Raw genomic sequence first — 14863 nt, forward strand, 5'->3', positions numbered from 1 at the left:
GTGTTTATAAAACATGTACATAAGATGGGTATAGTAGCTGAATAAGCCACATAGTGCCAAATTTAGGCCTCTCCAATTTAGGAGCAATAAGCATAAAGCTACCAAACTTGACCATATATTAAAAAATATTACTAGTTGAACAAAAAAAAAGGATCACTAAATCAGTTATAAACACGAAATATATATTTAGAACTGCCAAATATATATATTTATATATAATTAATTAATGACTAATTTTTTATAGACATAACATAATTAAAAAATAATTAACAATTGAGAGGTATTTTTTTTGGTTGTCAATTGAGAGGTATTTTATTATTTTCAGCTTCTAAATTCTCTTTTTGGTTCACAAACCCTTTGCTAATATTTTTTTAAAAAAAAAATTGTTTGGGGCTTAAAATAATTTGGGTCAATAATTGTTTTGGACCCAAAACTTTTCTTTTGGGTTTTTTTTCTACAGCAGCTCTAGTGCTCTACACTTCCACGCTATCTCCTTCTTCCCCACAGAGAGAGAAAGAAAAACTAGAGAGAGAAAGCTGAGCTAGAGAGAGAGAGAAAGAGAGTGTGTGGCAATGAGTGTGGCACCTTCACGACAAGAAATTCTCTCTCTTTTCCGTTCGCTGATACGAGTTGCTCGAACCTTCCCAGATTATAACATTAGGGAATACATGAAACGACGCACCATCGATGCGTTTCGCGACAACCGCGCCCTCTCCGACGCATCTTCCATTTCCACTGCTTTCTCCGACGGAAAGTCTCAGCTCGAGGTTGCAAAACGACAGTCCGTTGTGTACTCTCTATACGCCCCTCCACTCAGGAGCGTCATGGAGCTCCAAAACCCTAAAACGCCTGCTTAAACCCTAGTCCACTACGGGTATGTAATCCCAACCTGTATCAATTCAATTTTGCTGCTTTTCTTGGGAATATTCGTGGGTTTTCGATTTTATGGTGTTTGATTGGGCTCTTACTATGTGAGTCTTTTTAACTGCGTTGGTTTCTATTGGTGCCGTAGTGTTAGTTCTGGATAAATTTGGAATAATTGTTGCTCAATTTAGTTCCTTTTTGAAAGTTTTTATTTATTATCTGGTGTTGTTTATATCAAATTATTATTCTCTTGGGTGTATGTGCCATGTAATGTGTGGGATGTAGTTCTTGTTTGGTTCCTAGAAGAGGGTTTAGGATTAGGGTTTAAGTGATTTGGTTACTAAAAGAGAATTTTGTGTTCAAATGTCTTGTTTGTAATTGTACTCAGTAGTCAGTACTCACTAATCAGTTAAATACATGTTTGCTTATAGCTATAGGCCTATAGCATGATCCCATTTCAGATTGCATCAATTGATGATTTTTTTTTTCCCAAAACATGTTTGGAAATTGGAAAAACCATGATGAATTATCATTGTATGTTAAAACATTCCCTACCGTAGTGTGTGCTTGACATGTCTATAACTCAATTATATTGGTGACATGCTGTATTTACCCCATCACTATTGGAATTATTGCAGGTTCCGAGGATGGCTCTTATTTTCTGCTGACAAAAGGACACATCAGACATGTGTGATTACTTGCCTTTGGAAGTGCAAATCTTTTGAGAATTCTATAGTATCTAAGTTTATGTATGTGATTATAAAGTTGAGGTAGTAATCTTCACTATTAATAATTGTGAAACCATTGATTTGTTGTTAGAATGAGTAAATCATTAGTTGGTTTGTCACCAAAATTATAATTTTGTTTATTACTATTGAAAGTTCCAATTTCTATTTTTCCATTTAACTTGAACAATTAACTTACCATTTGCTTCATGAAGAATAGAGAGATAGAGTATTGGCAACTCAACTGTATTAGTTACTCATAAGGACGAGCGCATAGGAAAATGATTGGCATTCATAAAGTCATAACTCATAACTTGTGAGGATGAAACAACCAAGAATAAAACCACATCACCTTGATCAATTTTCTTTGTATCTTTCACCTGCCATGTATTCCTACTAATCTCGAAACAATAATATTATGACTGAGAAATCATTATGAAATATAATGCAAGGAAAAAGTACCAAACCTATAATGCATTTAGTTCAAATATTAGGCCAAGCTGCTGCACAATTAGTTTTGCTTTCAAACAAATGCATGCTTAGGTTCAGTTCAATTCTATATGAATATCAATTGCATTCTCATCACTGAGTTCCCCTTTATGCGCTCAATCGGAAACTTGGGCATAAATCACCATTCCTGTTTGAATTAGGAAATGAGCAACCAACAATCGTTTACACAAAAACGAAATGAGCTCTAACAATCTGGGTCTAATCAAATAATCTAGAATACAAATTAAACAAGTACACACTCAAATTGGATTTATGACTCTAACATGATCAAGTTGTTGTTACCTCTCACGTAAAAAAACTCACACCTTTACTCTTCATCAACTCAGCTTTATTTTCCATCTTAACAGGCATTGGAGCAGAGAACAGAATTCTCTCTTGGTGCCCCTGATTCACTACATTTCTGCCATTATTTTTGATCCCCCTTATATTAGGGTTCCTTCTGCCATCATCACTGCTACGTGACGATCCTCCATTTTCCACCAAGGCTGCATCTTCTTCATCATCCTCAGCACCCTGAGAAGAATCCACAGCAACATCTTCAGCTGCATTACCAACAATCTCAAAAACCTCTCCTTGGTCATAATCACTAGATGAACTTCCATCCAAGCAAGCCACATCTTCACTTAGATCCGGTTCGTAAGAAGCACTGCTGCCGCTATACACCTCACAGATCTTCCCATTCTCTGCAAATTTCACACTTTTCTTCACCCTAGGTTGGACTCCTTGTTTCTGAACAACAAAGACCCCATTTTTCTTAGGGGGCACTACAACATTGGCAACTCCATCACCGTAACCATCAGCATCATCGTAATTATAATCATAGTTACCACCAACACCATCACCATGATCATGCTCTAAATCTCCTTCATTGGTTTCGGAAAGCTTACACAATCTGCTAATTCTCTCAACCCTGCCCCTCAAATTCTGCAAGAGCTTCCTCCTCTCATCATCATCACCTGAATCTCTAGGTTTGTTCACTCTCTGAGAAACCCTGCCGCTCTTTGCAGCCTTGACACAACGTGTATGCTTCTTCACTGCAACCCCTTCGATTGAATCCAGAAACTGAACCAAATCCCTACTAATTGATCTCTTCCCATCCACAATCATCGGATCACAACCCTTCAAGAACAACAAAATCAATAATCTTAATCTATCCCTACTATTAACATAAAAAGGGGGGAACTATTAACCCAAAAAAAAAAAACACAGAAAGAAGACCCAAGATTGGTTTACCTCAATGGAATCGAGCTGGAGAAGCAAGTTGACAACTTTGTGGGAGAGAGCAACAAAATCGAAGTGGGTATTGTGGGAAAGGGAGGATTCGAGGGAAGTGAAGGTAGACTTGATGAGAGCGAGGCGCTTGAGGTCCCTTAGGGTTCTCGATCTGCGAACGAGGTAGGAGCGGAAATGGGTTTGGATGACACGCGCTGCAGCATGTCGGAGAGAGAGTGATGAAGAAGAAGAGGAAGAGAGGGAGTGGTGAGTGAGGGAGGATTCGAGGGACTCGATGCGGTGGATGAGAGAAGAGATGGAGGAATGAGGTTGATGTTGAGGTTGGTGTTGGTGTTGGTGAGTGAGGATGTTGTTATGGGATTTGGGGAAATGGGAGCGGTAGTGGGGAATGATAGTGGGGTGGTGGTGGGGTTGTTGTTGTTGATGAGAGAGGAGTGAAGAAATGGCTTGGAGAAGGTGATCTTGTGGTTGTGGTGGTGGTGAGGTGGTGCAGCAAGTGTAGGTGTAGGTGGCTGTGGGGGGGTTGCAGCAGCAATGAGTGCAAGAAGGAGGAGGAGGAGGAGGAGGGGGTTGGTTATGGTGGTGGTGGTGGTGGTTGTAGTAGGGAGAGGCCATTCAGTGTTGTGAGTAAGAGACCTCCAGCTTCAGCTTCAGAAGGTGGCTGTGACTCTGATTCTCTGAGGACTGAGGTGGTGTAGTGTAAAGGTGTTTTGGGGGGACATAAGGACATTTTAGTCATTCACTCACTCATTGCCTTATTTGGGTATTTAGGTCAATTCCAATAATTAATAATACTTAATTACTACATATCTTCTTATTCTCTCTAATAACTTTTTTTTTATAAAAAAAAACTAGTGTTATAAATAAACTGGATAACACTACATTACTAATCCATTTTAATAACTAAATCCAATCAAATTAGTCTAATAATTTAAGAATTGATAGCTTGTTCATTTAGTATTTTTTTAAAATTATGAGTGGTTTTTTATTTATTTAAAAATTTTGATGTTTTGGTTTTTATCAAAATTAATCATTATGCTACTTGTGTTTTATATCAAAATTAATCTAAAAGGGAAAAGTTTCTTTTCAATTTAGAGATTTACACAATGCAAAATAACAGTTTTTTAATCATATTGCTAACTGATACCAATAAGATGAGATAAACAGAAATTGGCAATAATTTTTTGACGTGTGGAATCTCGAGGTTGGAGAAAAAAGATGCCTACATATGGTTAAGAGAATATGATATGATGATAGGGAAATTGGTGTCTACTCAATGCTCATGCTTTTTTCTTTTCTATTCTTTCTGGTCTGTGGGTCTACTCTCTCAGTTACAGCATCATGTGTAAAAGTGCATTTTCTTCTAATTCAACTTAGTTGCAGAAAGGATTAAAGGTTCACAATACTTAATCTAGTTTAACTTTGCTCATAAGTTTTCAAACTACAGCAACAAACCAGAAGAGAAAAGAGAATATGATATGCCGGCTCATATATTGCTAGTCCAGTTTGTTCTTTCAAGCTAGCAGTGGAGATCAGGAATGAAGTGTAAAAGGACAGAAGATGCTGATTTTCCTAAAAAGAGAAGTAGTAAATTTGGATAGTATATTTTCTTTGCTTTCACATGCTTCTTACATTGCCATGCAAGTATTATTCATTTGGTTCTACTGATGAATATACAATGGCAGTAAAAGATTATGACCTTCCAGATTATATAGTTCAAACAATGAAGGCAAAGTATTTGATCAACCTCTATAAAACTTTAGGCTATTGCTCAAATGCTGAATACGCTGTAAAATAATGTCACAAGAAAGACAAGTAATATTCCAGTGAGTAACTAACAAAAATTCATTTTCCATTGGATAGTATATTTTCAGATGCTTTCTTCAACATGGCAGCATGCTTTTGTCCGCGAAGGTGGAAATTATAAACTGTTTCACTATTACATACCACATTACATATAGAACATACTTTAACTGCTGCGGCCGCTGCTCCTCCTTCCAGAACTTTCTTCTTCTTTTTCTCCAAATCCTCTGGAGTTTCAATTGATTTCCTCTTACACTTATTCCACAATTGTGGCCCTATAACCGGATTAGATGACCCATCGGCCGGTGGATGGACTTGTGGCTGGGGTGGTCTTAATAATTCTCTTAGTTTCTCTACATTCTTCTTGTGCTTCTTTCCTAATTTATGTTGATCCAATACCTCTTTGCTGGTGCAATCTATCTTGCAAACTTCGCAATATGCAGGTTGAACATTCACAGTTTTAGGTTTCTTCTTCAGCAGCTGCTTCCATTTGTTATTGCCAAGAGGTTGTGCTTGTGCTTGCGCTTGTGTTTGAACTTGCATAGCTGTATTGGTCCACCATGCAGCGGGATTAGTATTTGCAACAGCCAACTGTTCTGTGCCATTTGATGCCATAGAGATCTGAAATGGGTTGTATGCATTATTTCCACATTCAAACCAATAATAATACACGATGCAATTAAAAATGATACATAGTTGCACACATATAACTACTTCCCATTGCATTCTATCGCTGAATTTCACAATTCCACAGTTTCATCGTTCTCTTCTCTTTCCATGAAGCATACATTACAATAAAATTGCAATGGATAATCTGCAACCTAATCACTTTCAGAAATGCCATCAAACGAGGACATCATAGCTGATGTATTCAATTTCATTTTGAACATCAAATGGAATTCTATAATTCCTGAACAAACATTTCCCACCATTTCCACAGCATTCCAAAACACAATCAATCCCTTTATCACAATCACAATCATTTTGTTTTTCTTCTTAAATTGCTAACTCAAATTTCAAATTGCTTGACAATGAAGTATCACAATAATCTCATTTCGTTTCCACCACTATCAATAAATTTCCTTCTACAACCATTGTCATTTACCAAAAAATACACTAACCAAAGAACAGAAAATCACAAAAATTGAAACTTTAAGCAGAAAAGGGATACCCACTTACATCTCCATAAGCAAGAGGGTCAGAACCATATTGCATAACAGCTCCTCCAGCAGTATCACCCCAATTTTGAGCATTGGGATCATAGTAGTACCCAGAAGAAGCCACCAACGAATTAGGGTCAGTACCCACAATTTGGGTTTGGGTTTGGGTGTATGAGTAATTTTGGGGAAGAAGTTGTTCATGACCACCAACAGCTTGGGTTGTTGGCAATGGCAATGGGGGAACATAGGAATCAACACCCGGAGGGTTGACCACAGGTTCTAAAACAGTGTTGGGAGGAATTGAAGAAGGAGGGTTAGGGTTTTGAGGGTAAGGGACGAAATTGGCGGTGTACGATGATGAAGATGGAAGAGGAGGGTATGAGTATGAATATAATGAAGGTGAAGAGGGTAGTGTTGGGGTTTGGGCTTGGGCATGCTGAAATTCAGGCCAAGTGGTGTAGTCCATGGCTATGGCTATGATGATGCTAAGGATTTTGTTATGATTAGGGATTTCAATTTCGATTGCATAGGGGTAAGGGGTTTGGTTATGGAGGACGAAAACAAAATGTAGAAAACACGTTAGGAAGCATTTCCCATGATCAAGATCAGTAATAAGCATAATTCTCATAAACGAATCGGTGATAGAACTACTACTAGTTTATTAATTTATTGGTATAATCATATATTATTGGTTGAACTATTTAAATTATAATAATAAATATAAATTTTATAAATATAATTTAATTTGTATATCTTATATATTTAAAAAATAATAATAAATGTAATGAAAAGCAGCTCAGCTGCACTCATAAGAAGACCCAAGTTTAAATTAAAGGAGGAATTTTTTTTATTAATTGTAAGACTAAATTCCATTTTGGAGATTTACGCTATTATTTAATTTGGTCTCTAAAATTTAAAATTATCTATATTAGTCCTTCAGATTTAAATTCGAGTACTAATATGGTCTCTCGACTCTTTCCGATGATGACTAAATAAACGGAATGTTGATTTGGCACTCTCCCTACCACGCTAGATGATGAGTAAACGACATCGTTTATTCTTGGCGCCCAAACAAGTCAAAAATGAAGAATAGTGGAGTTAGAGAAGAAGAAAAATACTTTTTTTGAGTCTTTATCGTTTCTTCTCCTTTCATATATAAAGTGACAACATTTCTAACTTGTTTGAGTGCCAAAGATAAACGACGTCGTTTACTCATCATCCAGCGTGGCAGGGAGGGTGCCATCTCTTTAGTCATCGTTGGAAAGAGTCGAGGGACCATATTGGTGCCCAAACTTGAATATAGAGGACCAGTATAGATAATTTTAAATTTCGAAGACCAAAATAAATAATCGCGTGAATCTCAAAGACTAAAATGGAGATTTAATCTAATTGTAACTCGTTCTAACTAATTTTTTCTGGCTTGTATTGATTTTGACCGATTTTAATTTTTTATTTAAACAGTCAAAATACTAGATTAAATCAATTTAAAATTTAATTTATTAATTTTATGGTCGAACCGATTAATTTAATCCGATTTTAACCATTATGGTAATAAATATATATATGTATATTATTGTATGATGGACTAATAATAGGTAAAAATTCACTTGCCAAGTTTTTTTTAAATAGATAAAATACTTAAACAAAAATTAAAAGAGAAAAAATTAATATCATATATATTGGATTAAGACTAAAACTAAAATTTCTTCCCAAAACTCAAAATTTTAGTCCTCTTAGGGCAGGTCACAAAAAATTGTTAAAAACCAATGCGCAAGTAAAGTGAATAATTGTGAATGGCATCAAAATTATCTAAATAAATTAAATATATAAATATAAAATTATAACAAAATTTGAATTATAAAATCATTTAAATTAAACGCAGTCGAATTGATAGAATGTTAGTAAGCTTGGAATGGGTTGAGAAGTTTTATGAGACGTGGCTTATAGGTGGCCTAAGAGGTTTATCTGATCATTATTTACTGTTAATGGAAGACAGTAGAATGAAAGGGGGTCCGAGACCATTCCAAAATTTAGACTCTTGGTTCACACATGAGGGATTTCTTCGAATGGTGAAGGAGGAATAGCGAGGTTTAGGGGACATTCATTTTACTGAAAAGTTAAAGGCGTTGACGATACCTTTGAGTAAATGACACAAGGAGAATTTTAGTGATATGGAGTTGAGGATTTAGAAACTGGAGGATGAAATCAAGAAAGTAGATGAGTTGGTTAGTGGTGGGCCTTATGAAGAAATATTGGAGGCAAGAAGAAGGGTCGTTGTTAGCTGCTGTAAGAAATGGTACATTAGGAAGGAACTACACTGGAAGTAGATGTCAAGGTCTTGGCATGCTAAGCACATGAACAAGAACACTAGATATTTTCATAACTTAGTCTCAGCAAGAAAAAGGAGCAATTGGCTTGATGCTTTAGTAATAAATGAAAGATTGGTGAGAAATCAAGTCAAAATCAATATTGCTATTCGGGACTTTTACAAGAGCTTGTATCATCAGGAAGTGTCACCATTGATAGGTTTTCAGGATAGACTAGTTAATCGGATTTCGAATGAGGAGGTTGCAGAGTCGGAGAGGATGCATCGGTTGATGAGATAAAGGATGCAGATGGGATTGTGAGTCTTCTAAGGCTCCTAGTTGTGATGGGTACAATATGAACTTCAGTAAGAAGTGTTGGAGAGATATTGGGTCAGTTCACTACAGTTGTCATTGATTTCTTTCAGTCTGCTACCCTACAAAAGGATTCTAACATGGGTGGCTTTGGCTCCAAAGTTTGTTGGAGCTAAGGAGATTAAGGATATTCGACCGATAAACATGGTTGTGTGTATAAAGTCATATAGAAAGCGTTAGTTAGGAGAATGAGGAGGGTAATGCCAGGATTGGTTAGGGAGACTCAAAGTGCTTTTGTGAAGGGAAGAAAAATCCATGGCGGGCTTTGATTGCGTGTGAAACTATGCAGTGGCTAAAGATGAAAATGAACAGCTGGACGATAACTAAGTTGGATTTCCAAAAAGCCTATGATAGAGTAAGGTGGAACTTTGTGAATATTGTACTTCAGAAGATGGGATTTGGAAAAAATGGAGAGGGTGGATTAAGGAATGTATTTGTACGACATCAATGTCGATTCTGATAAATAACTCGCCATCTAGATCATTTAATATGGAATGAGGCTTACGACAGGGCGATCCTCTTTCTCCATTCCTATTTGTTCTTGTTGTTGATGTTCTCCATAGGATGGTAGGAGAGACAGTTAGAAATGGCAGGATTGCTTCTCTGTTGGTTGGGCGGGACAATGTTGCGTTGTCTCACTTGCAATTCGCGGACAATACCATACTATTCTGCCCTCAGGAAGAGATGTCTATTAGAAACTACAAGCGACTCTTGCGGTGCTTTGAGCTGATGTCTGGTCTGAGCATTAATTTTGATAAATCTAGTTTGATTTCGGTTAATTGTGAGCAGGAGTGGTCACGAAGAATGTGTAGATTGCTAGGGTGTAAAGAAGCTTCGTTGCCAGTTAAATATCTTAGCATTACTTTGGGAGCAAATCTGAGGTTAGTCAAGACTTGAAAACCAAAAATAGATAAAGTGGAAGAGAAACTCAACTTGTGAAAAACGAAAACGCTTAATAAAGCTGATAAACTGGTCCTCATCAAATCTGTGTTGAATAGTTTGCCAGTTTATTACCTCAATTTATATAAGATGCCAAGAGTTGTGGTAGAGAAGTTAATTTTCTTGCAGAAAAAGTTCTTGTGGAGTAAGGAGGATGACAATCTTGTGGAGTAAGGAGGATGACAATCTTGGGTTACTATTGGTGAGGTGGGATATTGTCCAAACCCACCCCAAAAAAGCTAAGAGGTCTGGGAGTGAGTGATACAGTCATTCAGAATACAGCTCTCTTGTTCAAGTGGTGGTGGAGATTTTTGAAGAAAGATTGTCCATTATGGAAGGAAATTGTGTGCTCCTATAATAATTTGAATCCAAATATTGTTCTCTCTTGCCAGCCTATGGCAAAGAAAGGATGCCCATGGAAGAATATATGTCAGTTACAGATAAAAGAGCAACAGATGAGAGACAATATGATCAGAGGATTATCTTTGGAGGTAGGAGATGGTAGAAAAATTCGCTTTGGGGAAGATAATTGACTACCATGTAGTATGCTGAAGTTAGTTTTTCTAAGACTTTTCTCAGTTTCAAATCAAAACAAATCAGTAATAGGAGATTGTGTGTTCTGAAATGGAGTAGAGTAGATATAAAATTTTCAATGGAGAAAACAATTATTCCCATGGTAGTTGAAGTTAGTTAATCAACTCCATGTGGTCTTTCAGTCAGTCACATAAAAGAGAGAACTGACTAGTGTGAAAATTTGATAAATCAGGAGTCTATTTTACTACCTTTTTTATGCAGGTTTTGTAGGTTAAATTATTACTAAAGGATATTACAAGCTACAATTTTACTAGTTCTATTTGGAAGGACTTGGTCCCACCACGAATTGAGTTGTTCACTTAGTTTGTGTCAATGGACAAAGTCAATACTAAAGAGAGATTAAATGAATTTGGCATCATTGATCAAAATAATAGTATTTATGCTTTATGTAAATAGTATTTATGCTTTATGTAAATAGGATACTGAGAATGATTACTACTTATTTATTGGTTGTGTTTGATTACTACTTATTTATATTGGTTGTGTTTGATTACTACTTATTTATTGACTTATTTATTGGTTGTGTTTGATTACTACTTATTTATATTGGTTGTGTTTGATTACTACTTATTTATTGGTTGTGTTTGGTTGTATGCCTATAATAAACTATGGTGTATTCCAGATTTAACTTAGCAACATTTTGAGAATTAGACTTGAAAATTAGATATTGTAAAAGTAATCAACAAGTTGATTAAGAATTAACAAGTTGATTAAGAATTACAAAGAGTGGAATAATATTTAATCTTTTAAATTGTTAATAATATTGTCAAAGATGATTAAGAATTAATTTATATTATTGTTTAGTACTTTTGCATTGATGCTCTTTTTTGTTTCAAAAAAAAAATTGATAATAGAAGCAGACTAATTAATCAAAACAAAAACAAGTTATGATAATCCTATTACATTCATAACAGCCATAAGCAGTAGAAATGAATAGGAGTACAAAGCAAAACATCTGTAAAATAAACATAGATCCTCCTACTTTCCCATAATTTATACCTCATTTTATGTCAACTACTATGGGTAAAAAGCAAAGGAGGTGTAAAGAACCAAAAAAGGAAAATAGATCTTACAAAAAATAATAAAGAATCCTCAAATTTAACCCATATTGCAGTGTTTGTAAAACTTGATCAATGATCTTGTTTGTTCCTATGCCACCACAGCAGGCATGTCCTTGAGCCAAGCATCAAGTGGCTTACCAATTGAGTAAACAATGAATCCAATATCACGCAACTTATCAGCATCAACAATGTTTCTTCCATCAAAAACAAATGCTGGCTTCTGCATGTTCTCATAGATCCTCTGGTAATCAAGGGTCTTGAACTCATCCCACTCAGTAAGAATGCAGATTCCATGTGCATCCTTTGTGGCTTCATATGCATCCCAAACCACACTCACTTTCTTCACGGTAGAAGGACTAGTCGGCTGCAAGTGGATCGGATGGTCCCAATCGAACTTGTTCATCGACAGATCCCTCTGGATTTGGTCCTCAGTTACCTGTGGATCATATATGCTTAGGTTGGCCTTGTCGCCAAGTAGCCCCTTGCACACGTCAATGGCCGGAGTCTCCCTTGTGTCACCGGTATCTTTCTTGAAGGCGAATCCAAGAATGGCAACCTTCTTGCTTGAGACAGTGTTGAACATTGATGAGACTACACGGTTCACGAACCGGCTCTTCTGGTAATCATTGATCTTGATGACTTGCTTCCAGTACTCGGCCACCTCAGGAAGGCCGTTGCACTCGCAGATGTAGACAAGGTTCAGGATATCCTTCTGGAAGCAGGATCCACCAAATCCAACACTGGCATTGAGGAACTTGGGTCCAATTCTTGTGTCAGTACCCACAGCAAAGGACACCTGCTGGATATTTGCCCCAGTAGCCTCGCAAAGCGCCGACATTGCATTAACAGATGAAATCCTCTGTGCCAAGAAGGCATTGGCAGCAAGCTTAGACAGCTCAGCAGACCACAGGTTAGTGGTTAGGATTCTCTCTTCAGGGACCCAGTGAGCATAAACTTCCTTCAATGTTTGGAGAGCTTTCTGGCCTTCTGGGGTCTCCCGGCCACCGATAAGGACACGGTCTGGCTTGAAAAGGTCTTCAATTGCAGTTCCCTCGGCAAGGAATTCCGGGTTTGACAGGATCTGGAACTTGATTCCCTTGCTATTGTGAGTCAAAATTTTCTCTATAGCCTCAGCTGTCTTGACAGGGACAGTGGATTTCTCAACAACGATTTTGTCTGACTTTGAGACATCAGCAATCATGCGAGCAGCGCTCTCCCAATAGGTCAAATCGGCTGCTTTGCCGGCTCCAAGACCCTGAGTTTTCGTTGGGGTGTTGACAGAGACAAACACAATGTCGGCCTCAAACACATGCTTTTCAACATCAGTGCTAAAGAAGAGGTTCCTGCCGCGGCATTCCTTCACAACTGCATCAAGGCCGGGCTCATAGATGGGTAGCTGGTCGCTATTCCAGGCTGCAATACGAGGTTTGGAGATATCGACAACGGCGACTTCAATGGATGGGCACTTCAGTGCAATGACTGCCATTGTAGGACCCCCAACATATCCAGCACCAATGCAGCAAATCTTCACCATTCTTTCTTTCTAAATTGCCTAACCACATAGCGATTGCGAAACGAATCAGTAAGAACATAATCAAGCCAAAGAAGGCATTAACAATTTTCATAGCAATCATTTCACATCTAGTACTACTAATGCAGCTTAATACAGACACTATTGAAAACTTTTCAACTATAACAAACATGGAAAACAACATGCTTAATGCCTATGCCTTAAAAGAGTGCAAGACTTAACAAGTTTAGGAACAAGTCACATGAAGAATAAGCCAATTATCAATAACTTCACATCATGGAGGTTCCATGAAATCTGAGATTGTCTTCATTTTTAACAATCTTAAGCAGAAACAACAAGTGATTTCAAATTGTAGATTGCCTTTGTTTTAAGAATAGACAGAAAAATGAACAACATAACAACATGTTACGTAAAATTAGCTAGAAGTTAAAAGATGCAATGATTCGGATCAGTAAATACCAAAATTAAGAAGACAGAAACCAGATCAAGCATGAGTAGAGAAGATCCACATAAAAGAGGAAACTTGAAGTGATGACATGAAAGAATCCAGATCTAACACGCGCATGCAAATTTGAATGCTTGGTGATTTGATAGTAAAGCTTAAGCAATTAGCATGAATAAAAAAAAGGCAGATCTAGCTACAACTGAAGAACCATGAGCTAAATGCACTTGATTACTGAATTCAATGCAAACCACCTCGAATTCCAACAGATCCATTGTTAATTTTCCTTAAAACAAGTTCACAACACAAAACCATCGACAAATAACACACGATACATTTGAATCAAGCTCAAAAATTGAATAACAGAACAACATAGATAACTGAATATAGCAGAAACAGATCTACTAAGTTTTTCAGTGAAAAACATAAACCCACCAATCAAAACATAAGAATCACGCACACACGTAACGAAAAAACAGAACTTTCAAACGAAAAATGTGTGATCCAACAAGAAGGGGCATAAAAAAACGAACTTTGGCATAAGACACAACGAAAACACCGAATGGGGCATCAAGATTTTACCTTGAGAGATGAATAATGGACCCTGTTGACTAAGAAACAGAGCAGAAGAGGAAGAAGAAGAAAAAAGAACGATTTTTGTGGTGATGTGTAAGAATTGAAGAGCATGAGAAAGCTTATATATACCCAACGAAAATCTGGGTTCTGGGACCCCAACGTGTTATTACCAAAAAGGACATGCTTCCCGGTCGGTGCCAAGAACCTTTCTATTTTGCTGTAATTTTTGGTTAGTTAGAAGTTAGAACATAGAACATATATTCTATGATTTATTTCTGATATGGGATCATATTTTTACTATGTTTGGTGCGAAAAAAAATGTTTTTTTTTTTATGTTTGTAATATAACAACTACTTATAATTTAATAAATCTTTGGAATTATTAAAATGTGCATAGTATTATTATGTAAGTACCTTTTATGCATGTGTAATGTGTTGAATATATAATATATAATTTGATGAATTTAAATATTCAATTCTCAATATTTGATTCATGTAGAACACTTTAGGATTATTATTTTAGTTATATTATATTATTATATATTTACATACGGACATTTTAATATCTTACAAGTTATACAATAAATATATAAAGCATGCCATTCATTTTAAAATATTTGTGAACATAAATATTTTGTAGCAAATGAATTATAATTCAAATTAAATGATATAGTTTTATTATACTCACTTAAAAGATCAATAATTCAATTTTTTTTATTTTTGATGAAAAAAAATATTTTGTAGCATA

The 14863-nt window shown here is 36.4% G+C and overlaps 3 protein-coding genes and 1 long non-coding RNA gene across 4 annotated transcripts; 1 reads left to right on the plus strand and 3 right to left on the minus strand.

Moving 5' to 3' along the window:
- Nucleotides 1–415: 415 nt before the first annotated feature.
- LOC112797845 (uncharacterized) lies at nucleotides 416–1717 on the plus strand. Its single transcript, XR_003199877.3, has 2 exons — nucleotides 416–874; nucleotides 1503–1717. It is a non-coding gene; the product is annotated as an uncharacterized lncRNA (long non-coding RNA).
- A 489-nt stretch (nucleotides 1718–2206) lies between these two features.
- LOC112797842 (BAG family molecular chaperone regulator 8, chloroplastic) lies at nucleotides 2207–5179 on the minus strand. The gene is made up of 2 exons (XM_025840950.3): nucleotides 3333–5179; nucleotides 2207–3218 (listed from the first exon to the last, which is right to left on the minus strand). Exons 1-2 carry the CDS (start codon nucleotides 3945–3947, stop codon nucleotides 2385–2387), a joined length of 1449 nt encoding a protein of 482 aa, XP_025696735.1. The 5' UTR covers nucleotides 3948–5179; the 3' UTR covers nucleotides 2207–2384.
- LOC112797844 (uncharacterized) lies at nucleotides 5164–6949 on the minus strand. The gene is made up of 2 exons (XM_025840952.3): nucleotides 6315–6949; nucleotides 5164–5756 (listed from the first exon to the last, which is right to left on the minus strand). Exons 1-2 carry the CDS (start codon nucleotides 6921–6923, stop codon nucleotides 5178–5180), a joined length of 1188 nt encoding a protein of 395 aa, XP_025696737.1. The 5' UTR covers nucleotides 6924–6949; the 3' UTR covers nucleotides 5164–5177.
- Nucleotides 6950–11371: 4422 nt separating this feature from the next.
- LOC112797843 (UDP-glucose 6-dehydrogenase 1) lies at nucleotides 11372–14410 on the minus strand. Its single transcript, XM_025840951.3, has 2 exons — nucleotides 14123–14410; nucleotides 11372–13119 (listed from the first exon to the last, which is right to left on the minus strand). The coding sequence occupies exon 2, from the start codon at nucleotides 13099–13101 to the stop codon at nucleotides 11656–11658; it is 1446 nt and encodes a 481-aa protein (XP_025696736.1). The 5' UTR covers nucleotides 13102–13119; nucleotides 14123–14410; the 3' UTR covers nucleotides 11372–11655.
- Nucleotides 14411–14863: the final 453 nt, after the last annotated feature.

This window comes from Arachis hypogaea, chromosome 4, assembly GCF_003086295.3.
Source record: "Arachis hypogaea cultivar Tifrunner chromosome 4, arahy.Tifrunner.gnm2.J5K5, whole genome shotgun sequence".
NCBI classification, from domain to species: domain Eukaryota; kingdom Viridiplantae; phylum Streptophyta; class Magnoliopsida; order Fabales; family Fabaceae; genus Arachis; species Arachis hypogaea.